General features: G+C 34.9%; 4 protein-coding genes across 4 annotated transcripts; 1 reads left to right on the top strand and 3 right to left on the bottom strand.

Annotated features, from left to right (window-relative positions):
- Positions 1 to 30: 30 nt before the first annotated feature.
- LOC114425405 (pentatricopeptide repeat-containing protein At3g49170, chloroplastic-like) lies at positions 31 to 5,556 on the top strand. The gene is made up of 2 exons (XM_028392324.1): positions 31 to 604; positions 2,476 to 5,556. The coding sequence occupies exon 2, from the start codon at positions 2,605 to 2,607 to the stop codon at positions 5,065 to 5,067; it is 2,463 nt and encodes an 820-aa protein (XP_028248125.1). The 5' UTR covers positions 31 to 604; positions 2,476 to 2,604; the 3' UTR covers positions 5,068 to 5,556.
- A 5,264-nt stretch (positions 5,557 to 10,820) lies between these two features.
- Positions 10,821 to 13,875, bottom strand: LOC114425404. Its single transcript, XM_028392323.1, has 3 exons — positions 13,435 to 13,875; positions 11,318 to 11,690; positions 10,821 to 11,146 (listed from the first exon to the last, which is right to left on the bottom strand). The coding sequence occupies exons 1-3, from the start codon at positions 13,765 to 13,767 to the stop codon at positions 10,971 to 10,973; spliced, it is 882 nt and encodes a 293-aa protein (XP_028248124.1). The 5' UTR covers positions 13,768 to 13,875; the 3' UTR covers positions 10,821 to 10,970.
- Positions 13,876 to 16,848: 2,973 nt separating this feature from the next.
- On the bottom strand, positions 16,849 to 18,799 carry LOC114425402 (pentatricopeptide repeat-containing protein At5g56310). The gene has a single exon (XM_028392321.1). It carries the CDS (start codon positions 18,702 to 18,704, stop codon positions 16,962 to 16,964), a length of 1,743 nt encoding a protein of 580 aa, XP_028248122.1. The 5' UTR covers positions 18,705 to 18,799; the 3' UTR covers positions 16,849 to 16,961.
- Positions 18,800 to 19,263: 464 nt separating this feature from the next.
- On the bottom strand, positions 19,264 to 24,846 carry LOC114425403. Its single transcript, XM_028392322.1, has 6 exons — positions 24,279 to 24,846; positions 24,110 to 24,208; positions 22,739 to 22,916; positions 20,758 to 20,855; positions 19,940 to 20,001; positions 19,264 to 19,720 (listed from the first exon to the last, which is right to left on the bottom strand). Exons 1-6 carry the CDS (start codon positions 24,768 to 24,770, stop codon positions 19,597 to 19,599), a joined length of 1,053 nt encoding a protein of 350 aa, XP_028248123.1. The 5' UTR covers positions 24,771 to 24,846; the 3' UTR covers positions 19,264 to 19,596.
- Between the last annotated feature and the right edge of the window lie 950 nt (positions 24,847 to 25,796).

Raw genomic sequence — 25,796 nt, 5'->3', positions numbered from 1 at the left:
GGCCAACTATAAATGAGAAGCATCCCTCTCTCTCATCCCGGCGCGCCAAGCGAAAAAATATCTAAATTCCTGGATAACAAAATAAAAGACAGAACAGAAGAGGTTCTGAAAGACTGAAACTTTCATTCAGTTCGTCTATCCAATCCAATCTGTTATAGTTCCACTTTCTCCCACACTACACATTAACCCATTGGGCTCGACTCAAATGATAAATGTTGCATTTTACAATTGCAAGAGACCCTGAGCTGAACAACACATGTCTGTCCCTGTCTCTGTTTCTGTCTCTGGTTCAGGGTTACTTAGTTTTCCTTCAATTCAGCGACCACATTCCAACCCTCCACCCAAACACGCCGTACTTCCTTCCACTTCCCGTGAACCCGACACTGATACTAAATACTTGTGTCTATTGAGCCCATTTCAAATCATAGCTAGCCAAGAGCTACCTTACCAAACTTTCCCTTTCCGAGGCTTAGGTCACCGACTCACCGGACAGCACCGCACCGTTGTCGGATGGATTGCAAGTACCTAATCTGATCGTCGCCTATTGAATTTCAATCCGAAGCAATTCATTTCAGATAATTGGTTCGTCCCCTTCGAGTTTCAGGTAATCAATATCGTTATCTATTTGAGAAAAATATTGTCTGTAAAGTATTTGATGAAATGCCTAATAAGGATTTGAATCCCTCTACATGGTTTAAAGGGGCTTTTGTGATTGAGAAAACAGTGTAAGAAATGGATTCAGACCTCTTGAGAGTCTAAATATCTGAAATCTATTGCTTCCTAGGGGCCTCTCCTTGGGGAGCATGTTTCTGCTCGAGAAGCTTTTGTTAGGCAATCTCACTTATCAGGTCTTCTAAAGCCTTTTTTCGCACATACAAATCTTACATTAATCATGCACTTATCAACAAAACTTTTATTTGCAAATAATTGTCGAACATCAAAATCGATCTGTCCAACGTAGGTTGTCCAAAATCTTTCGGCTTCTTCTACTATATTGAACTCCATACTGATTTGGGCGTCTTTTCTATCACAATAGACCTACACAAAATAAATAAATAAACATATTGGAAAACTAGTAACGATTTATTGGCAAAACATACTAAGTAAATTAGTTTTGAAGAGATGAAGAATTCATAAGCCAATCTTGTGGGTAGTATACGATCACTTCACAAACTCCAATTATTTGGAAAGCAAATACGACAAAGGTCTCTTTAATGTACTTGGAATGAGAAGGCAAAAAAATTAGACAACAAAATTGAAATCCGCAACAAAATTAATAATCAAATTAAACAATGGATAAATAAAAATCTGAATTTGATTGATTTTTTTTTCTTCTAAGCATTGAAATAAGGAGGCACAGAAGTTAACCTATGATTCAATTTCTTATTGTTCCAATTTGAATGAATGTAGAAGAATTGCTTGTGACTAAGAACAAAAAATTCAATTTCTTACTTTTCTAAGAACAAAAACAGAGCTGCAGAGGGAAACATTAGTGACCTTCTGTGGTAGAGAATCCAAGATTTGTTTCTTCAAGAACAAAAGCATAGATGCAAGGAAGCGTTTGTGAACGTCGATATAAATGTGTGCAAGTTTCTTGTTTTTAATTTTAATTTAGTGTTTTTTTTTTTGCAAAATATCTACTTGAAAATTTTAATAACATAAAATGATCTAAAAGTTAATAAAATAAAGGACTGAAATCTCTGCACTTTACCCTCTTAAGTACAACTTACACTAGGTCTTACAATACTAAGATATTTGAAAAACGTCTTAAATTACTCCTTTTAATAAAGTAAAGGACTGAAATCTCCGCACTTTACCCTCTGAAGTACAACTTACACTAGGTCCTACAATACTAAGATATTTGAAAAACGTCTTAAATTACTCCTTTCATTTCATATGCATGTTTAAATAATTTATTTGATTTCTATATAAAATGTAAGAATTAATGTGTTATGTGCATATGATTTTAGAAACTAATAAATAAATATGAATTAAATTATGATTGAGTTAAATTAGAGTAATTTTTAGAGATAACTACTATAAAGGGATTAATACTCATTTACTGTAAAGAGTCTTCTTCATGCTAAAAAAAAATTGTTCTCTTTAAAAGAAAAATTAAGATGCACCGGAGACTCAATAAAAATCTTACTATGAATAATGATATATTTTATTCTCAAATAACTATGTGTTAGAAACTAATAAATAAATAATAATTAAATTATGATTGAGTTAATCTAATGTAACTTTTATAAATAAGTATTATTTGATGGAAATAGTATCTATAAAGGAATTAACTAATATCATCCACAGACAAAGATCTTCTCCCTACTAAAAAAACTATTCTCTCAAAGAGATCGAAATATACCGGAAACTTAATAAAAATGTTATTGTGAACTAACAATTGTGTGAAAATTATAAATTTAAAAATCCTATTGATTTATAATTGCTAATTTCAATCACCCTTACTATTTGTAGATTTGGATTAAGGGCGGCCACACAGGATGGATAGGGATGTTGGTTTCCATGACTGAGGTGGGAGAGAAGCAAATATTGATTGATTGATTCCTTAGTGGTGCAAAGCAAACTTTAAAGAGATCGTGGGAAATGGTGAGCTTAAGCCTGTGTCTTCCGTCGTCAATTTATCTTCAGGCTAAGGATTTGAAGTTTGAGAGTCTCCGCAAAGCCATCTCCAGGCTTGACCTAACAACGACATCTCCGCTCATAAAGTCTTCCCTTCTCCTCAAAGCCTGCATCAGGTCTGGTAACTTGGAGCTGGGCAAACTCCTTCACCACAAGTTGATTGACTCCGGACTCCCCCTCGACTCCGTTCTTCTCAACTCCCTCATTACCCTCTACTCCAAATGCGGGGATTGGGAGAACGCACTTTCAATATTCCGCAACATGGGCCATCATAAGAGAGACTTGGTCTCCTGGTCTGCTATCATCTCCTGTTTCGCCAATAATTCCATGGAGTCCCGAGCCCTTCTCACCTTTCTCCACATGCTCCAATGCTCAAGGAATATCATTTATCCCAATGAATATTGCTTTACGGCCTTACTTCGATCTTGTTCTAATCCTCTATTCTTTACTACTGGCCTTGCAATCTTTGCCTTTCTCTTAAAGACCGGATACTTTGATTCTCATGTCTGTGTTGGCTGTGCATTAATCGATATGTTTACCAAGGGCGGCCTAGATATCCAATCAGCACGCATGGTGTTTGATAAAATGCAGCACAAAAATCTTGTTACTTGGACTTTGATGATTACCAGATATTCGCAATTGGGCCTGCTGGATGATGCTGTTGATTTATTCTGCCGTATGTTAGTAAGTGAGTATACACCTGATAAGTTTACTCTGACAAGTCTCTTATCGGCTTGCGTTGAGTTGGAATTCTTCTCACTTGGGAAGCAATTACATTCTTGGGTTATCAGGTCTGGATTGGCTTCAGATGTGTTTGTCGGTTGTACTCTGGTGGACATGTATGCAAAATCTGCAGCAGTAGAAAACTCTAGGAAAATATTTAATACCATGCTGCATCATAATGTTATGTCTTGGACTGCTCTCATCTCTGGATATGTGCAAAGCAGACAAGAACAGGAAGCCATCAAATTGTTTTGTAACATGCTTCATGGTCATGTTACACCAAATTGCTTCACATTCTCCAGCGTCCTCAAGGCTTGTGCAAGTCTTCCTGATTTTGGCATCGGCAAACAACTTCATGGCCAGACAATTAAGCTAGGACTTTCCACTATTAATTGTGTGGGGAATTCTCTTATTAACATGTATGCAAGGTCTGGAACTATGGAATGTGCTCGAAAAGCTTTCAACATCTTATTTGAGAAGAATTTGATTTCGTACAATACAGCAGCTGATGCAAATGCGAAAGCCTTGGATTCTGATGAATCCTTTAACCATGAAGTTGAGCACACTGGTGTTGGAGCTAGTCCTTTTACATATGCATGCCTCTTAAGTGGCGCTGCTTGTATAGGCACAATTGTTAAGGGTGAGCAAATCCATGCCCTCATTGTGAAGTCGGGGTTTGGAACCAATCTATGCATTAATAATGCTTTAATCTCTATGTATTCCAAGTGTGGAAACAAAGAAGCTGCTTTGCAGGTCTTTAATGACATGGGGTATCGCAATGTCATAACTTGGACATCTATTATAAGTGGTTTTGCAAAACATGGATTTGCTACAAAAGCCTTAGAATTGTTCTATGAAATGCTTGAAATAGGTGTAAAGCCTAATGAGGTCACTTATATTGCCGTTTTATCAGCCTGCAGTCACGTTGGTTTGATTGATGAGGCATGGAAACACTTCAATTCCATGCATTATAACCATAGTATCAGTCCAAGGATGGAACATTATGCATGTATGGTTGATTTGCTTGGTCGATCTGGATTGCTTTTAGAAGCCATTGAATTTATTAACTCGATGCCTTTTGATGCTGATGCATTGGTGTGGCGTACCTTTCTTGGTTCTTGTCGGGTTCATCGTAACACCAAGCTTGGGGAGCATGCTGCAAAAAAGATTCTTGAGAGGGAACCTCATGATCCAGCTACCTATATATTATTGTCAAACTTGTATGCGTCAGAAGGGAGGTGGGATGATGTGGCAGCCTTAAGAAAAAGCATGAAACAGAAAAAATTAATAAAAGAAACAGGTTATAGCTGGATTGAAGTTGACAATCAGGTGCACAAATTCCATGTAGGGGATACTTCACACCCCCAGGCTCGAAAGATATATGATGAACTTGATGAATTGGCTTTAAAAATAAAGAACTTGGGTTATATCCCAAATACAGATTTTGTTCTTCATGATGTGGAGGATGAACAGAAGGAACAGTATCTGTTCCAACACAGTGAAAAAATTGCAGTGGCATATGCTCTTATTAGTACCCCGAAACCAAAACCTATTAGAGTATTTAAGAATCTTCGGGTTTGTGGGGACTGCCATACGGCAATAAAGTATATATCAATAGTCACTGGAAGAGAGATTGTGGTGAGAGATGCAAACCGATTTCATCATATCAAGGATGGGAAATGCTCTTGCAATGATTATTGGTAAATGATAATCCATATCCATCCAATTGAGTTTAGACATCTTCGCCTCATGTACTGTAAATTTTGAAGGGTTATTTAAATTCCTTGTGCAAGAGTTATGCACTTTTTGGCTGCTCACACTATGCAGAGATTATGAACACGGAAACTCTTCGAACCACTAGCTAATTGCTAATGGTTGACAAGCATTTGTATATCCATCTGTCTTTTGAATGATGGGGCTCGATGTTACCGTATACTGTACACCATTTTCTTGTTTACCGTGGAGGTTATTCCACATATTGTGCTAAAGTAGCAATGTCAAGCCTTGAGAGATGACAACAGACAAGGCGGGTCCAACCAACGGTTTTTTTACAGGTTGGGTTACATGTAGTAACCCATCAAATTAACCCACCTAAATTTGCTCTGCATGTGATGAGTTGACACATTGGGTTAATTCCCTTTATGTTCTCTAAAATTCTTAATATTCATTATGTTCAATTTCTACTTCTGTTTATACCCCCACATCCCATTCTATAAACTTTTTTCTTTAGTTTTTTACAATAATGTATATATATTTTTTCTTAATTATTTGAGTTGCTTGACCCGTCAACTCACTATAAAATGACATGGGTTGATTTTTCCAACCGACTTATGAAAATGAGTCAACCTGCCATGCTTACTGTTGGAAAGATTGATGCCAAAGTATGGCATGTGAGGTTAGAGTGAGCCAACTCCTTTTGCCACCTCTATTGAAAACAATTTGATATAGGAAATATTTTATTCTCAACTAAATTACTTTTCTTGGGAAATTTTATAAAACAGATTTGGTTATTACTTAATTTTCCTAAGAATAAAATACTAGGGAAAGTTTAGTGAATATTATCACGGGAAAATACTGATAACAAATTATCGGGAAAATCAATTTATCCATGAATTCAAATCTTATTTTTGCATTTAGTATTTTTTTTTATAGTTCCTAATTATGTTTGGAATGACAGGTTCTTGAGGAGAAAGGAGGGTGCCCTATTTACAAATCATTTTTTCTTCTCACACCAGCTCTGCATTTTTGTTTTTTTTTTTTTACAAAAACATTCTTCCTAGAAACCAACTTCCGGAACTTTGTTTTGAAAAGTGTCGGATTTTTATTTTTGGAATGTATTTTTTTTCGTGAGAATATTGGAATGCATTAAATACATCCCAGAAATTATATTTTGAAAGAGTGAACAATTTAATACTTTTAGAAATAAACTTTTTTAAAATGTTAAAAAAAATATCACTTCCCGGAAAATAAGATTTAGAAGGCAATAATTTGGGGCAACAACTTTCCTCATCTCCATTCCAAAAAAAAAAAAATCTTTATCACATCTTACTTTTCTCTATTTTGTTTTGGTTGTTTGGATGAGAGTTAATAAAATTGATTTTAAATGAAAATTAATTTTGGTTACAATTAATTTTAAAATAATGTGATTTATATTTAAATATTTTTATTATAAAAATAATTTAGTAGTAAAACTTTAATGTTTATTTTTCAGTTTATCCAAAAGTTATCTAAATTGCTTCACCTCAAAATTTTTTGTGGACCTAGAATCAATCCCAGAACGTAAAATCAAACATCTAAAAATTTACTTGTACCAAGTTATTTGATGTTTCCAAATAATTTTGAAATTTAATTTCTAAATGATAAAATCAAACACATGTACGGAGTGAAGAGAAAAAAATGGGATGGAAGAGAGAGTGAAACAGAGGTTAACAATCTCTGAGCAAACAATTCAATTATAGTAGATTTTTCACTAAAAAAATAAAAATAAAATAAAATCACATCCGTAGAGGAGGTAAGGAATTTCTATAATCGGGAGATAAATTAGAACAATCTATATAGGCCAAGATGATTAGTATATGTAAAGCTCACGTAAGTTAGCTAATAAAGCATGAACAGAAAAATAGTGATGATCCATAAGAGCAATCAATATAGGTCAAGATTATCAATTTATGTAAGTTTGCTAAGTTAGGGAACAAGAATAGTAAGCGAGTTTTCTGCATTTATGGAAAATTAGAGATTTTAAAATGGCAAGTAAAAGATACTCCATCCAGTTCTTTTTATAAAATTAAATTAACTAATTCATCACGATTTGAAAAAATTAGTTATATTATGAAGATCACATCGAGTTTTCCTATTTACCCCGAGTTCAAAGTAACCACCCTAAAGAGTATCAAACTTAAGAAGATAAAATCAGCATCAGCACTCAACCTGAAATTAGAGTAACAACCATACTTAAGTAATTGGATACCCAAACGCACATGGCCAGAGACCTTACACGTGAAATCTTACGGACTCTAGTTTTTCCCGGTCAAATAAAACTATAAATATGAGAGTTCCTATCATGTATGGATAACATCACTCATTCATTATTCTTTCTTACACATTTTGACTTGATCATTGTACATTGTTCATGGTTATACCTTGATCTGATTATGCAAACTATATTCTAAATAATGATGGTTTTACTCTTGCATTTCTCACCACTAATCAAATTTCATGATCTTCCCCGCCTAATCATATAAAAAGACAAAACATTAATTATTTGTGGAAGATGATAGTGTAAAATGAGAGAAACTAGGGGATATTTGGACTGAAAATCGAGTATTAGAGTACACAGCGGATGCATGATTATATAGGATAATTACATTAATTATACATAAATAGAGGATATTTTATTTTCTCTAAATCAAAGATAATATCCCTATAAACAGTAAATAATACTAGAATCAGAATATTAATTCTGATTTTCAACACTCTCCATCAAGCTAAAGCTTACTAAGCAATAAGCTTGTTACAAGAAAATTTATTCACACTAACAAAAAAAACATAATAGAAATGGAGTTTCACCAAAAAAACGTTTGAAGGACAACTCAAGAATGTTGGCAAAGTCAGAAAATATTGCTAGAAAGAGAGAGTTGGAATATCCATCAACCTAAGAAAAGCAAGTTTTGACTTTTTTTAAAACTATCATTTGAAAACTTCAAATCAATATTTTGAAGACAACTCCGGGATCTTGGTTAAATCAAGGAATATCGCTAGGAAGAGAGAGCTGGAATACCCATCAGCTTAAGTAAATCAAAAGCTAGTTTCAATCTTCTTAAAACCAAGATTTGGAAGCTTCAAACATAACATGGAGACCCAAAATTATTCAAACTGAAGAGACAAAATCATCAAAAAGTGATAGCAAAACGAGAGAAGTCACTAAGAAACACGTCGAAAAAGGACAACGACAAAATAGGCAACCAGAAAGTTCTTTGCCAGAAAATAAGCGACAAGCTGAATGCGGTGACCGGAAACCCGCTGAAATAGATGGCGATAGAATAGGCGACTGAAATTCTTCGCTGGAAAATGAACGACAAGTTGAAGGCAGTGGAAAACCACGGGCTAAAAGCCTCACAAAAACTAGTAGAATCCATGATGAGTGAAAAAGCACAAAACAAAACCAAACGGTGCAAAATAGGGGTTTTCTCCCAAAATAAGTTTGATGGAGTTGAAACTCGAGGCACAAAGATGCATAAGGTAGACGATGCAGTCACTAGAAATCATGACCAGAAAAAGTGTCAGATGTGCCGCCAAGCATTGTCAAGAGAAGTTATTTGGCAGCAGAATTGGCACACGTGAGGGTGCGTGAAACGCCGAATTGGGAAGTGGTTGCCAAAAAGGACTGCTGGAATGGTGGGGTCAATGGATGAAAGGTTGCCAAAGTTGTGGCGGTGGTCGAAAAAGTGACGATGGTCGATAGTGGCTCGAAAAGTCGCTTGAGAAAGAGAAAGAGCCATTGAAAAGCGAAAATAGGTCGTAAGAATAAGTGAGACAATCAGAAAGGCTCACCCAGGGACAGTGTCGCCAAAAAAGTGATGGTGGTCAGCAATGGCTGAAAAAGGAGAAAGGTTCGTCGAAAAGCGGAAGCAGGTCACTGAGATAAGTGCAATGACTAGAAAGGCCCCTCGAGGACAGTAGGTCCCCGGTGAGGGACGGTTTTCATTATTTCCTCAACCTGGTTCTAGATATCATGTCAAATGAGAGATAAACTATTTAAGTGAGGAGCAATCATCACCTTACAAGCCATTTTTGTAAGGTTGAGTTAGGTACATAACTCACATTCTGATTTGATTGATGAATTATTAGTCTAACTCAACCTTACAAAACCGGTTTGTAAGGTGAGGATTATTCCCCACTTATATAGTCAATCTTGATATTATCTTTAGTCAATGTGGGACTTCAACATATTTTCCTTATGCCCACAACTATCCGTTATGTGAGACTTTCAATATACCCCTTTATCTAGGGATGACCACAATTTAGGTGGTTTTTCCAACTCAAAACACAAGAGACCCATCAATGGGTCTAAGATAGGCTCTGATACCACATAAAATGAGAGAAATTGAGGGATATTTGGACTGAAAACCTTGTATAAATGGCAGATGCATGGTTATATAGGATAATTACAATAAGTATACATAAATAGAGGATATTTTGTTTCCTCTAAATCAAAGATAATATCCCAATAAACTGTAATTAATACTAGAATCAGAATATTAATTCTGATTTCCAAGAATAGTAGAAGGATCCAAGGGTATCCTATCCTATTTATAACAAAAGGGTGATACCACTGCAACATAATGATAAAAGTTATATTTAATAGCTCTCGGATAAATTTCAGATAAGAGAAGACACTAAATTGTAAAAGAACAAATAGGAACAATAGGTAATTACTGAATGTGATAAGGAAATGTGTCCCAGGAAATGTTTATCTTCTCCCAAGGAATAATTCTTCTCATAAACTCTTTTTAAACTTATCGCTTCTTGTTATAAATGCAGATGATACAGCCAGCCAGAAAGGAATGAAAAGAAAAATATTCAGAGTAGAAAAGAAAAATATTCAAAGGAGTAGCATAATAAAATTATTTGATTCAGGGTTCCACACTACATGCTCCAAGGAGGACAACTTCATCAACTAAGTGGGGAAAATAAGATGGCTAGCATGAGGCCAAAATGACAGGAAAAGAAAGGGGCATATTTAAAAGACTAGAAATTCATGACTAAACTATAATCATCAACAAAAGGGATAAGTGGATTTTGAATTATTGACAATAAAAATAAGACAAGGTGTATACCCCAAGGTAAAAGGACCGAAAAAACATTTCTGCTCAGCCCTAATGGTTGGTTTGTTGAGATAAGGATTGATTTAATATTATTAAAATATCATCACATAATAATAACATAAATAGAAACAAAAATAAAATAAAGAACTCTACAAAAATCACCTATCATCCAGTAGCATCACCACACATTGCCAGAGCACTATTGACTGAGTGCAGAGCTGCATGGCTGCACCAAACAGTTGAGGCAGGTTTATAACTGTAGGATGATATCCTATAACAGTGAACATATGGCATTCAATGGATAGAGAAAAAGCAAGTGTAGCCGTTTGGCAAAGATAATTTCATGTTGTATTATTACTTGTCTTTCTGCTGTCTTACAGCTCTTTAGATATCACATAGGTAATGAGTAGTGCTCCATGCCTACCCAATCATTCATCTACTGCTGCCCTATAACACAAATACTGAGTACAGAAGCCAAAAGAAATAATTTACCAAGTTTATCCCAAGTTGGATTAAAAATCAGTTCTAAAGTGAATAAGTTTATCACAAGTGGGATTAAAAGTTCTAAAGTGAATAATTAAAAACAGACTGCACAATTGATTCAGAGAGACCAAGTGTCACAGCTTAACAACATAACCGATAAATATTCGAATGTAAATGAAGACTTTTTAGCAGACTATCAGAGATTTTTGGGACAGAATGGATTGAAACAATAGCAACAAATTGATCAGTGTCCATTTAAGCCATGATAATTGAAAAAATTAATTTGTATTTAAGCTAAGATCAATCAATTGGAAAAGGGCTCAAAAGCCTTGTCTTTAAACAGTAATCTAGAGCAACAGCAGCAGAAACAAAAATCAAAAGATTCTCAGACAAATAAATTGTCCCTTCCTGGGCATGTGACAAGAAGCTTTCAATGTTTGGTTCAGGAAGTGGTCCACCACCTAAGGTTGCGAGACCTGCATCACAAGTTTGTTTCAGTATTACCATTAAATTTTTTTAGATTGCACTGTTTCAAGAAAGCATTCAACTCAAGACCACAAAAGACAACATACTATTTTATCTAAAATCTAAATCGATGCAGACAAAATTTCAACATATTTAACATGTAAGCATGGTAATATGGTTACCTTTAACAACACCAAAAGCTGCTGCTACCCCTGTCTTAAGTTGAACATCATCCAAATTTCTCCTTATAGTGTACCGAAAAGTCACTCCAAACAATGCACAGCAAATGAAGTTGATTGCTAAAGGGAGAAGCAGCTGAGTTGTGTTGGTGACCTGAGTGAAGCATATGGGGAGCCCTGAAAAAGTACCAACAAGGGCAGAAATTGATGCTGCTTTTACTGACTCCCATCTCTCTTCATCTCTATCGATGTCTTCACTTTTCATCCCCATGGATGTACTGCCATTTTCAGGACCTCCCACATTTACCAACAGAGAGCGTTCTGCTTCCTCCACCAAGGCTTTTGCCTCTGATATGTCTCTTTGACATTCTCCAATCTTAGACTCACTCAATTTTTGTTAGTACTGACTCGAGTATAAATCAAACAATCATAAGAAATCAAGTCAACAACACATGGTAAACTACACAATACTTTTTAGTCACAAGGTAAATACTCCCTCCTGTTCTCATTGCAGAGAGCCACTTTAAGGATGTGTCAACGTATCACCTAGAATCTAATAGACAAAAGAAGTGTTGAATTGAACATTGGAGACATATTGGTGCTGTTTCACTTCAGAACAGCCAAAGCTGAGGAGTTCCTTCATTGGGCACATATTGGTATAATACTAACTATCATGGGGCAACAGGATGTATGCCATTCAAGGGGTTTTATGGAAGACCTCCACCTTCCTTGTCTAAATTCATACCTAGGGAGGTTTTGGTGGAGACAGTTGCACAAGACTTGAGATGAACTGCTGCAACAACTTAAACATCATTTGGCAAGGCACAAGATCATATGAAGCACTATGAAGACCAGCTAACATCTAAGAAAGTGATTGTGTAGACTAGAAAATTAGACCACACAGGCAGGGGTCGATACAAGGGCAGATGCACTCCAAGTTGGAAGCAAAATATAATGGGCCTTATCAAGTAATCAAGGAGATAGGTTCTATTGCTTTCAAACTACAATAAGATAGCTTCAGCCATTCACTAAAGTTTCAAAATAAAGTGCTAATTGAATCAAGGTTGAAATGCAGCAGAAACAGAGAGAACTCTAGTTCTATTTTTTGTTAAATAATTTACTGCTTTTTTTTTATGTTCTTAAAGCTCTAGTTCAGTTTTTGTTAAATAGTTTACTGTGTACTTGATAAAGATGGACCATTGGAAGGAACAATTTGAGTACTATTATTTTCAGAAATGGTTTCCAAACAACCTTCTCCTGGCCCACCAGATAACAACTTAACCTGCTTAACTTTTTTTCAAAAGGGCTCAGATTCTGCACAACTCGGAAAGTTGGCACTTGGCAACAATGATTTCACATTTGTTGTGTTCATTTATGCTAAAAAGCACGGCCATCATACTCTTATATATAGTCTGTTGAAGTGTTGAACTGTTGAAGTATCATGTTCTTTTTGTTCAAAGATTTCTTCAAATGGGAGGTCACTGATTTAAGTTGCACTATGATCAAATGTGCATTTAGTTCATTAAAACAAGATTATATATTTTAGAAATATTCTTCTTTTATAATTTTTTTGTTTCATATAGATGGTTGTTATCATTGTTACAGAGCACCAGTTAATGTTGACTTGGTACATTTTCGCTTGATGTTTTATAAATAGTTGAAGCTATCTCATTTTTCATATTGTTTTTTTATGTGAGCTCATTTTTCATTTTTATGTATAGGACAGCACTTGGATAATAGAGTGCTATAACTTTTAGCAATGGCAAACAAGATTTCAAGGGGTAATTGGCTGCCTTTTTCATCATTTCATGTATCTGTCTATGTTTCTGTTAAGTCTGTTTCTAGGCTGAAAGGCATTTCCCAACAAGATTGTTTATTCTTGATTTATGAGGAAATTGCCGAGATCATTGGTGCAATTGGAGAAGATTCACTAGCAATAGTATGGCTTCAGTAGGTCCCATGAAACTACAGAGATCTACATAAATGCAGTACTTATTCCAGCCACAAGAGTTAGGGCATTTTTTACCACATGGCCTTCAAAGATTGGTAAAGTGCAGTGATTAATCTCAATTTTTTATCCTAAGAGTTTGATACCTAATGAAGAGAAAAACAAGCATTACCTCGAAAACTTTGCTTTCAAGCTGGTTGACGTAATCCTTCAACTGCTTGACAGCAAATTCTTGTTTTCGGATCAGAGCAAGTTCTCTCTTAGCCATCTCAACCCTCTGCGACGCCTTCTCTAAGCCATCCAGCAAAACCTTGTTCTCTTTTCTACTCAAGAACTCTTCAACTTGCTCGTCCACCACCCCAGATAATGTGTCCTTCACATCTTCACTTCCCTTCTCATCTGAGCTCTTGCTGCAGCATTTGAACGATGGAAATGTTTTAAAGGACTTTATCAACAAAGGAGAAGGAACTGGCATGGAATTCATAATAATAGTGCAAGTATTCATAACGTTCGCCAGTGAAATCCAATTCCTCTTTATCTATGCATATCTAGATACCGGGCAATTCTGTGGTGCTAAAATGGAACGAAGAATAATGTGTCTATCATGGGAAAGTGAAGTAAGTTTCCCACAGTGGGAAACAAAATATACACCGTTAGATATATTGCTTTTTTAATCAAATGCTAAAATTATTTCTTCTTTTTTTCATTTTTTCACCCTTTCCCAATTTGTCCCTAATTCCCCTTTTCTTCCAACCCGAAACCCCGCTTGCTCTTTTCCGGCAATCCTCGTTTCCGAGCTTCTTCCTGAATGCAGCTTTGTTCGCGAAGAAAAGAGACATCGACGTCGGCGAGGCGTGTTCGCAAAGGAGGCAGCCAAGTCCTGTGCGTGTAAGAAAAGCAATGGACACGAAGAGGCAAAGAGACGAAGGTAATGGGTAGAAAGTAGGAGATAGAAGAGAAACACCAAAAAAACGAAGGGATAAATTCGGAAAAGAGAGAAAGAAAAGAGAAATTAAATATATAAAAAAGATTAAAAAAATCATCACCGTCTATTTACTTACAGAAACAAAAAATCTGGTTTTAATTTTACCCGCTCTACCTTTTAAATGTTAACCTTCCCAATTTCTCTAATACTTGGTAAGAAAAAACAAAGGGGACAATTGTAAAAAATTAGGTATTTTGATTGTTTGTCATGAACTTTTTATATTTTTTTAAAGTTAATAATATTTTTCATAAGTAAAGTTATTATAGATTATTTGTTTTGCCTCCAATAAAGAAAATTTATGGATCTGGCACTTGTGGTAATGACCAAAAGAATAAAAAAAATTATTTAATTATCAATTTGATCTTTAAATTTTTAAAAGTTTATTTTGATCTTTAAGTTTTTAAAAATGAATTAATTTAATCCACATAAATATTAAAATTTTCACAATTAATTCTTGTAGAATTTTCAGTATGTTTTTTGTCCTCACAAAATTAAAATTTAATGTTTTTTGTCTGGACGTAGGTTTGGTAAATCTGAACTTACGATGATAATTTTTTATATTGATTATGCATACAACATAGGTTGTGCGCATTGTCACATTGAATCTGAAGTCTAAAGACTATGAGTTGAATAAGAACTTATCACAACAAATACATCTTGCCACAATGAGAATGGGTCAAAAGCATCAAGAATATTCAAGTGAAATATTTATTGTAATCAATGAAGTTTCGTTGAAGTGAGAATTGTCCTTGCTACAACGAAAGTCTGCCATGACTAAAAATTATATAATTTCAACTTTCTTTAAAAGAATTTGAAAAATCTTTTATAGATCTTTTGTTTATTTTTAGATCTCAGAAATTAGATTTATGAAATTCTCTTTCGTTTCTCTTTTATCTTCATTTGTATTCAACATTTTAAATTTCTTTTTGGATCTATCATGATCCAAATGAGCTAACTTTGCAACTTGCTGATTAAATGATGTAAAATTCAGGTATGTAATTCTTTATATTTGATCAATTTTCTTAGTAATGTGATCCTATTCAAATTCTTTGTTTAGATGTATTCTTAGACTTGATCAACCTAGCTTTTAGGGATTGAATTGTGTGGAAACAATGCAAGTTTATATCCTAGATCTGGATTAGAATTGTGTAAGAACTTGACTTTAGGAATGAAATTACATTGACTTTGAATGAAATTACGTTTTTGCCTTGTATTGATTCATTATTCATATTCTGAGTTTTATTGTTAAATTACCTATGGAATTAGGAGTTTGACTTAGGAGTCAAGGATTAAACACTTAGAGTGTGTTTGGATGGAGGAATTTAAAATTTTGAGAAATTTTAAATTCTAAGAATTTCAAATACTTCAATTGAAATTATTTTATTTTCAAAATTGTGTTTGGATAAAAAAGTTAAAATTATGAGGGTGAAAAAAAATGAATGAAAAAAAGAAAAGATATGATTGGTGTACTAGTTATACGCGTTCCTTTACGTTCTCAGGCCCGAACGATATTCCACAATCTCAGACGGTGTTTCTTGAAGAAGACGGTAAGAAGAGAATTTCAATTTCTCACATTTTAGAAGAAAATTGAAATTCCAGATTTTTAGTTGTTTAAAATTCTGTTTTAAAATTCTAAAATTTTAAATTCTTCACAAAAAAACATCCAAACAATGAATTCTAGATTACAGAAATTTAAATTATCTGATAAATTACTTTCCTCAGTTAAAATTATCTATCCAAACATACTCCTAAGGAATTAGGATTAATCAATTAAGTTGAATCATGATTGCAATGAAAAAATGATTAGGATTTGAGTTACATATGTAAATACTATGAATTTGATGTTAACAACGTTCTGTATCTTTGTTTTTTTTTTTCTCCAAAAATTCTTTCAAAAACCAAAAATAGATCTTTTCTCACTATAGCGAACTTATGTGCTTCAGGTTTTGGTGGTATTTTTTGGTATATGATTGTGGTCAGTGGTTATTTGGTTTCTGGGGTAGTTGTGGTTTTGCCACTAATCTTTTTGCGGAGCTCTTCATTCGCTATTCAGAAAGGGCTCTCCATAGCCAAGAGCAAAGGTTATCTGGATATCATATGTGAATTGGACTCTAAATCTGCTATTAATCTTGTAAAGGATGGTGTTCCTGAGTCTCATCCTTATGCGACTTTGGTCGAGGATATCTGATCGTTAGTCAACTCCACATAGAATCTGAACTTTGTTCATTCTTTGCGAGAAGAAAATAAGAGTGTTAATTGGCTGCTAAGTTTGGTGCGAACTCCATGGAGCTTAAAGACTTGGCCTTCATGTCCTGCGGCACTTGTGCAGATTATGTTAACTGATGCTATGGGAATTTCTTTCGCGAGGAGGGATTGAGTTTGCGTTATGTTGTTTTGGTTTGTTTTTGTATCTTTACCATTCATAAAAAAAATTATTTATTACAAATTTTAATTATAGTATAATTCATATGATTAAAGGTATTTATTTGTATATTTATTTCTACAAAATTTACGTATATAAAATAAACAAGTATCATGTGAATTGCTTACTAGAAAGACAAATTATAAAATTATTAAGGAAATACTAAATTAATTTGAGTATAATTTAAAATTATAAAAGTCAAAAGATCAAGTTCAATAAAAAATATAATATGTTTTACATTGATCAAATAAAGATATTAACATTTTAAAATATATAATTAAAAATATACAAGTCAGTCGTCATTGGTCCACTTTTCAGATAAAGCATCTTCGATCAGTTGCCCATTTATGCTTTGTAGGACGTCCAGAAAGCAGATGTTTAATTTGTCTCCGGCAATGAATTCATATACTCTATTGTTCAGCTCAACACAACTGACACCTGGAACCTTTTCCGCACACGTATCCCGCATAACCTTCCTTACCATAGCAGCTTCCTTCCACCAACCAAGCGCAGCATACGTATTGGATAAGAGCGAATAATTCCCACAATTGTGGGGCTCCAACACACTTAGATGACGCAAAGCTTCCGCTGCTAGCGCAGCATCACCATATCTATTTGAAGCAGAAAGAAGCGATCCCCATACAGCTGCATTTGCTTCGGATGGCATCACCCTAACTAGTTCCATTGCTTCTTGAAGATATCCAGCACGTCCAAGCAAATCAATCATGCAGCCGTAATGCTCAATCTTGGGTTCAATTCCATATTTGGATCTCATAGACGTGAAAATATTGCGGCCCAGTTCAACCAATCCAACATGGCTACATGCGGAAAGGACGGCGATTAAGGTCACTTCATTTGGCTTGACTCGAGCCTTCTCCATGCAAGAAAATACATCAAGGGCCTCCTTTCCAAAACCATGTAAAGCAAGTCCGGAAATCACGGTTGTCCAGGTTATAATCGTTTTATGCTTCATATTCTGAAACAGTTGGCGTGCCTTACTTATGTCGCCTGATTTGGCATACATATCTATGAGAGAGTTGCAAAGAGGGACAGTCTTACGCAATTTATTATTATGCTTTTCAATGTAGTTGTGAATCCACTCCCCCAACTGAAGAGCACCCAAATCAGCACAGGCAGACAGCACAGCCAAAATTGCAATCTCATCTGGCTGCACATTCTGGAGCAGCATAATGCGGAAGAGCGTGATAGCCTCATTGGGACTATGAGTCTGCGTGTATCCTGAAATAAGTGTAGTCCAAGAAACAACATCCCTATCCTTTTCAGGCATACATTCAAACAAGTTGCGGGCATTAGACATATTACCCACCTTAGCATAACCTGCGAGCATAGCATTCCAGAGGGGAGCGTGTTTGAAAGTGGCTCCATCAAATAGCTTCCGGGCAGAAGAAAGGTGAGCGCAAGAAGAATACATCTGAACGAGGGATGTGACCACACTGGGATGGGAGTCCAACCCAGAAACAATAGCTTGGCAATGAATCTGCTTGCCAACATGGACGGCGGATAAACAAACAACGGCCTTCAGAACAAAGGGGAAAGAGTAAGAGTCGGGTGGCATCCCAAGCAGGCGAATGGCGTTGAACAGAGAAATGGCACGCGTGGGATTGGATGAAGATAGAGCCCAAATGACGTTGTTGTAGAAAAAGATGCTGGGTCGGTGGTTACTGATGAAAACAGAATAGGCATAGGAGGATAAGCCCAGAGAAGCGGAGGTGTATATAAATCGGGCGAGTAGGATGTCATCTTGGTCGAGACCTCTGGTAAGCATGAAACCTTGTGTCTGCTGAAGATGGCTCAGATTGGTGCAATGACAAAGCAGCTGCTCTGCATGTTGTGATCGTGGAAGCGTGGAGAAGCAGGACCCATTCCATGTCCGTTGCCACTGCCTTACATCGCGCAGCTTTCGATTCAATGCCAAATTCATTGATGACCACAAAATTAAATTACATTTGCTTACAATAGTCAAATACATGCAGGCGTGCTTGCTTGTGCTTGGAACACCTGACTGAATCAACATTACTACTTACACTTGTAGTTATTTCTACCAAAGCTAAAAATGACAACAAAAGCTACTCAACCAAAGACTGGTGATCTAATTTTTAATTTTTCCAAAAAATATAAAAAATAAACATTTTTATTTATTTTAATTATTAAGAATACAATTTTTATACTGTATAGTTAAGATCATTATACACCTACAGGTGTGCTTGCTTGAAACATGTGATTGATCATTATTAATAGTTAGTATACAAATGGATATGTGTATTTTAGGGTAAGTTGTGTTGAATGAAATGAAACAGAAGAGATTTGAGAAAAAAATATTTAAATTAAAATAGTGTAGTAAAGGTGTGGGACTCAAATAAAATTTTGAAAATTTTATCTCATTGTTCAACCAAATCAAGGCTTAGTATGGGGACAATTGTGCCTACGTCCCTTCCCTCTCTCCCCTATCCAAATTTCCATGGTCCTCCCACATGAACTATAGCATTTTCATGTCCAACAATGAGGTAGCCAAATGACAGCCCAACCACACCATTTGAAGCGGAAATCCAGACACGAAAGTGGCTCCTTGTGTGTCAAAGTGTGAACCCAAATGAACATATATGATTCTTTATCTATATCCAAACGTATCACTATCAATTTCTCCAGTTTAAACATCAATGCCGTTATGCCGCTAAGACTGACTTATAAGACCGTAATAACAAAAATATCAAGCAAATATCATGGATCTCGAAAGTATGTAAGAAGTTACACTGTAAATTGTACGTAAAGTAAAAGTACTGAATCACTGCCTTCCTCTAAAATTTTCTCTTCCGGATGGGAGCCGATGATGGTGTTGTACAGTTAATTTGCAGCATCAATTTATTCTTTGACCTTTTCAAATGATAAACACTGAAATATGATTTGCATTAAGAGGCCTCGAATGAATCCTCGCTAGCATCCTCTGAATCTGAACTATCAACCATCTTCTCAAGTGCATCTAGGCTGCCAGCTTCAGAGATTGTGTGGATTCTGAGTTTGTCAGCATCTTCACTGAGAAAGAAAACAAAAAAAAAATAAAATTCTTAGCTTGTACAATGGTGTTTTTAATCCTTTTTTTTTATTCTGACAACGAAGACAGTTTGTTCATAAAAAAGAATGCTGATATACATTTGTAGCCATCTTGACATCTCTAATGCAAGCTATATTTACATAATAAGAATGCTGATAGAGATATCAAGTTTGACAAGAAAGCAAGCATATAGAACATACTCTGTAACACCGAAGATTTCCTTGACAACTAAGGAGCTATCTCTTGAACAAAACTCTGGCAGCTGGAAACATAGTAGGAGGAAAATTTAATCAAGTCATACATTAAACACATAACAGACACAATTACAAGTATGGTCATTAAATGCCTTTTAAATTAAAGGTGACCCTATGCTCAAGGCTATCCACCTAGTGGGGTTAGGGAAGGATAGACACAGCCTGCCTAACTTCTACATGTGGAGAGGCTGTTTCCAAGACTTGAACCTGTGACTTCAAAGTCGCAAGGCAACAATTTACCATTGTGCCGAGACTCACTCTAATGATCCTTTTAACATTAAAAAAATTGAAAGAAAAAAATGTATTCAAAGACACGAGACAACAATATTACCATTGTGTTAAGACTCACTCTCTCATGAACCTTTTCACATTAAGAAATTAAAAAAAAAAAGTATCAGAATATTTTAGAGCAGTAACAAATTACATACTCCAATGTTAATATATACCAAAGAATTAAATACCAGATTTCTTCCTGAAACCATAAATAAAACCCATAATTAAACTAGGTACAACCTTTTGAGTATTTCCCTAATACGCATTTTATTAGGAGATAAAAAAAGACACAAAATTTCTTCTGTAATAATGCAACACTTAATTTCAGTATTATGGGTCCCTAAGATTTGTTTATGAAATCCTAGAATCAAAATAAAGGCACTACCATATCCAATGCCAAAGACAGTTAAAAGAGCTTATTTTATTTACATACAGAGACAGATATAGGCGAACAGAATTTGTATCAAAATTGACTGTTTGAGGTTACTTACCTCGGACAGATAGAAGACCTTTCCAAAAAGGGCCTGAACAGCTATTTTTCTCTTAAAACCCTTTTCGGTATAACCTGATTTATCCATCACAATAGGGCCTAAAAATCATTTAAATGTAATCAGAGTCAGAGAATAGAAATAAAAAGGTCCTGACTTAAAATGGGTTCATTTAATTAAATTTGTAAAAAAAAAAATCAGAGTGAAAAAATATTAAAGGGGGAGATCAGTTCTCTTCTCTCTCATTATCAATACCCATTCTTTCTGACTCTCATGTTGCTATTATTAAAAGCATGTAGCTTGAGAAAGCTTTAATATTCAGAAGAAAACAACGGTCATATAACACTCAATAAAGTGTTGCAACTTCACACTAACAGCTATTTCAAGTTTGAAGTTTGGTTCATGCTTACAGAACCAGACAGTAAATATATATGAAAAGATCATGTAAAACACAATGCTAAAGCAACTAAAACAAATCACCACAAATATAGGCACATTAAAGTAAGCTGTAGGGTACTGGTACAGCTAGGTAGGGATAAAGAAAGAAAAAGAATACACAAAAGTCTGTATTATTGCTATGAGACTCTCTTGGAAGGATTTCCCCTATAGGGAAGAATGAGACTCAAGGAAATTCAAGAGCCTTTTCTCTGTTGAATATACCCTCCAACTGTCAAAATTGATGCCCTTTTGACATGGTTCCTCTCAATTTATTCTCTCCTTTATTGTAACTACCCCCTTTTTCCATATTCCTTATTCAGCTAATCACAACAGAGTTGGGCCTCTCTAAGTTGGCCCCATAGAGCTTCTACTATAGACTATATTGATAGGGGGCATAACAATACTCCCCTCCAAAAGATTCACCTTGTCCTCAATGCAAAATTCTGGGAATTGCTGATGTATGATACTGAACAATTTCAAACAATCCTCACAAGTAGGCATTTGTACTTTTCCTGAAGCATTATTATTGGCGACTAGGTCAGATTCAGGGGTGACTTGCAATTCCATGTTGTCTATCAATGAAGGAAGAGGTTGAACCACTGAGGAAGGGGCAACAGCTCTCTAAAACAATGATACATAAAACTGGGTTAATAGAGCACACTGTTGGCAGCTATAATTTATAAGTTAATGCACCCTTTTTTTTTTAATTTGATAAGGGCCATAGTACCGTGTACCCAACTTCTCAAACCTTTTTCTTGCCAAGGTTTACATCCAGTAAGGTTGCAACTTGAGGAACACTCAATATCCTTCCTCAAACTGTACTTCGACACTTCTCTTCTCCTTTTGTTAGGCTGGACCTTCATATGATCTTGGACTGTTAATAAATTAGCCCTCAACTCTTCTATGATTGATGCTAGCTGCATCACCCTAAAGACAAGGGTCCCTTTCTATTTATTGCACAATGTACATTTTCTTACTCCATAACCTTATTTCCTATTAAAAGCTATTTCACTTACACAATATATGAATCTCTTTAATGACAAATTGATAGTTAGATTCATTGCCAAATAAGCCAAAGAAAAGTTCAAATAACATCAAATAAATTTTCCTCAGCTATTTTACGGCCAAGTCACCTATATATTAGACTGCTTTCGAGTAACATCAATTATAGCAGGAAGACTAGAAGGAAATTAAGACATTTAAGAATAGTCATTGTTTTACAATTCTCGCATTTAAAAACCATTTGAACTAAGCCACTGTGCTTGGGTTAGTGGTGAGTGGTTTGGTTAGTTTCTGGGGGCAGGAGGTCACAGGTTCAAACTAACATGCCACCACTCTATATATATTTGAAAAAAAAAATATTTGAATTTGACATCATGGACCCAAATACTAAACCCTTGGGAATATACAGAACAAGCCAGAGAAAAATATTTGTTTCACAGTTCATCAGAATTTGGATTACTTTTCCTAGACCTTGGCTATAAGATACAACCATGCACTAGGAGCGATCAACTAAGCATCTAGTCCAACATTCAAAATACACTACCTTTGTCTCGCACAATTCGTCGTGAAATTTCATTCAGAATCTCAGCAACTTGTGAATCATTTAACATAGAAGCTTTCCTTAGCTGGATTAAATCAGCTACCATGTCAGGATTGAATGGTTTCTCATTCAGAGCATACCTGATATACTTGCGCAATATTTCTTCCAAATCAAAACCTGTCTGAATATGAATATACAGTTGGTAAGATCATATGACACAAATGCACAAGCACACAAAAGTATCAAAGCCAGCAAACTGAAACTGTTTTCTCCATGAGATTTTCCTCAGCAAGCAAATGGAAGGCCAAGAAATATTTCCTGACTAAGACAGATGGTAAGATCCTTTACATAGAAAAACTCCAAACCTAACTGTTTGTTTATCTGCTCAATTGCACAAAAGAAACAGTTTCACCTTGAAATTTATCATGCTTAGGAAGTGAAACATCAAGGCATCGACAATTCATTTTTTTTAAGGTCATACAAGCAACAAATGCAACTCATTAGTCTATGAAGTATAACGAATATTACCAGGATAAATTATCAGTTGTCATTTTTTTACATTACAAGAACAGCAATTACAGTCAACCAGATGGATCATTGTTGAAATTAATTTTGTAAACTAAAATAAAATAGCAACTGTAATGAAGCATGGATTCAGGGATTATAAGGTTGACTTGGTTGTGAAGGGAGAAGGGAGGGGGGCAGTGGTCGTGGGTTTGAATCCCCCTACTAACAAATAAAATATAATAGCAACTGTAATGAAGCATGGATTCAGGGATCATAAGATTGACTTGGTTGTGAAGGGAGAAGGGAGGGGGAGAGAGGTCGTGGGTTTGAATCCCCCCACTAACAAATAAAATATAATAGCACCTGTAATGAAGCATGGATTCAGGGATCATAAGATTGACTTGGTTGTGAAGGGAGAAGGAAGGGGGGGAGAGGCCGTGGGTTTGAATCCCCCCACTAACAATTAACAACTAACATTGGCTGATAAAAAAGAAGCATGAATTCTAGGCAGATGATAAGGCATGGCACTGGCATAGAAACAAACCAAAATCTTGAACAAATAGGAGTGAAAACAGTCATTACAGAGATATCTCAACCATACACATTTAATATGTGAGAGAAAACACAATATTTCAATTGTAATTTGTAAGCAACAGTGATGTCAAGTTAACAACATATGATCAACACGTGCAAACAACAAAGCAAATAGAAGGATAAAGTTTGATTATTTAAAAATTCAAACAAGCCAACCTTAATAAATAATGATTCTCAGTAGTTATTGTTCTCATTTTGAAATTATGAAATTCAAGAACTAATAGTGACCATAAAACATAGTAAGGTGTGCAGGATTAGGATGATGCACCTCACCTTATTCTCAATTTGCTTGAGAGCATCAAGCTTAACTTCATCTCTTCCTTTTTGAAATAAATCATCCAGCGACTTGCATAGCGTCGCATTTTTACTGACCTGGAAATTCAGAGAAAGTCAACAAAGTTTTGATAACATAAATTGTTGGAATAATGAATGAGGGACAGACCTGTCTGCGGCGTTTTGCTTTGGGAGAAGAGAATTTCCTGACGGTCTTGACAAAGGCAATGACGAAAGTAAGGCCAGCATATGTGAGAGGAATAGCGAGAATCCAAGGCAAGGAGGTGGGACCCACTCTGGGCCCGGGAATGGCTTGGGTAACGGAGCCCGTGAACTCGACCAGGTCCAAAGCCTTTTCCTGAATCCACGGCAGCTCCTCCTCCACTTCCACTTCCACTTCTACTTTCTTCTCTTTCGACGAAGCTGAAGCTGAAGCTGAAGCAGGGTTGTTGTTATTGGAATTCGAAGTGCTGTTTGAGTTTGACGCCGCCGCTGCTGCTAAGCAAGTTGAGGTTGAAGAAAACAACAGTGGTTGTTGTCTTGGAGTCGGAACAGCGGGGAATGACAAATTTGTGCAGTTCGTTGAGTGAAAAGGGATTGCAGAATGATATATGGGAGGGAGAAACTGAGAAGCAAGAGAACATGAAGAAGTAAAAGCCATAGTCTCTGGCTCAAAGCTCAATCCTCTTTCTGGCTTCGGTTACTAGGTTGCTTCCCCTGTTTAGTCCAGTTAGGCAGCTCAATTTTTTTCTTTTTATTTTTCAAAATCCACAATTTTCATCTCTTATTTTAAAACATCTAATTTTTTTAATTTTCAACCTCAAACTGAAAGTGTTAATGATAAAATATTAATGTTAATTATGTCATAATTAAATAAATGAAATAATTTCATGTCACGTCATATTAAATTAATTTTTTTTATCATTCAATTTTTTTTTTGAATTTGATAGAAAAATTAAAATGATAGATTTTTACAAAATTAAATAACTAAATGTGTTTATTTTAAAACAGAATTATAGATTTTGAAAAAAAATATAAAGATTAAATATCTCCATTTTAAAATAACATGACTAAAATTACAAATTTTAAAAAATCGGAAAATCAAAATTACGTTTAAACCTTTTAATTAATTATATTTTTTTGGAGATTTTTTTAGGTTAAATATCACCTTTATCTATTATATTTTAATATTTTTTTACTTTGATACTTTAAATTTAAAAAGTTTCATTTTAATTGGAAAGTGACATTTAACCATTTTATTATGTTAATTGTATTGCTCTATTCAGAATTTTATACTTTTAAATTATAATTTTAATCATTCTATTTTTTAAAATATTTGATCATCGACTGTATCAATATTATAAATGTATTAATATAATTTTTTTTTTAAGTAAACAAAAAAGCTGTTGTTAAGTAAACAAACATCATGTTATAACACTACATTCATTTAATTTTTGAAATTTAACTGGATTTTTTTATTTGATTTTTAATTCATAAAATGTATAGTTAAAGTAATTAGTTATTATAAGTATATATTTTGATATAAATAAATTAAGGTAATTACAGTGAGTATATATAAATATGTTTTAATTAATTAAAGCAATTACAATAAGGAAAATATATAACATACAAAAAATTATTCACATAGACTAAAACCTAGAGTTTCAGGATTATAGTTTTCTCCTTT

Source organism: Glycine soja, chromosome 9 (genome assembly GCF_004193775.1).
Source record: "Glycine soja cultivar W05 chromosome 9, ASM419377v2, whole genome shotgun sequence".
NCBI classification, from domain to species: Eukaryota; Viridiplantae; Streptophyta; class Magnoliopsida; order Fabales; family Fabaceae; genus Glycine; species Glycine soja.
This window is presented reverse-complemented; position numbering and strand designations above follow the sequence as displayed.

Coding starts and splice junctions, on each gene's coding strand:
- LOC114425403 (XM_028392322.1), bottom strand. CDS start 24,770: ATGGCTTTTACTTCTTCATGTTCTCTTGCTTCTCAGTTTCTCCCTCCC. Junction 20,856..22,738: donor ACGAATTGTGCGAGACAAAG/GTAGTGTATTTT, acceptor AATGATTTTTAG/GCCCTATTGTGATGGATAAA. Junction 20,002..20,757: donor AGGTCTTCTATCTGTCCGAG/GTAAGTAACCTC, acceptor CTATGTTTCCAG/CTGCCAGAGTTTTGTTCAAG.
- LOC114425404 (XM_028392323.1), bottom strand. CDS start 13,767: ATGAATACTTGCACTATTATTATGAATTCCATGCCAGTTCCTTCTCCT. Junction 11,691..13,434: donor TTGAAAGCAAAGTTTTCGAG/GTAATGCTTGTT, acceptor AGTGAGTCTAAG/ATTGGAGAATGTCAAAGAGA. Junction 11,147..11,317: donor AGCTTTTGGTGTTGTTAAAG/GTAACCATATTA, acceptor CTTGTGATGCAG/GTCTCGCAACCTTAGGTGGT.
- LOC114425402 (XM_028392321.1), bottom strand. CDS start 18,704: ATGTTGATTCAGTCAGGTGTTCCAAGCACAAGCAAGCACGCCTGCATG.
- LOC114425405 (XM_028392324.1), top strand. CDS start 2,605: ATGGTGAGCTTAAGCCTGTGTCTTCCGTCGTCAATTTATCTTCAGGCT.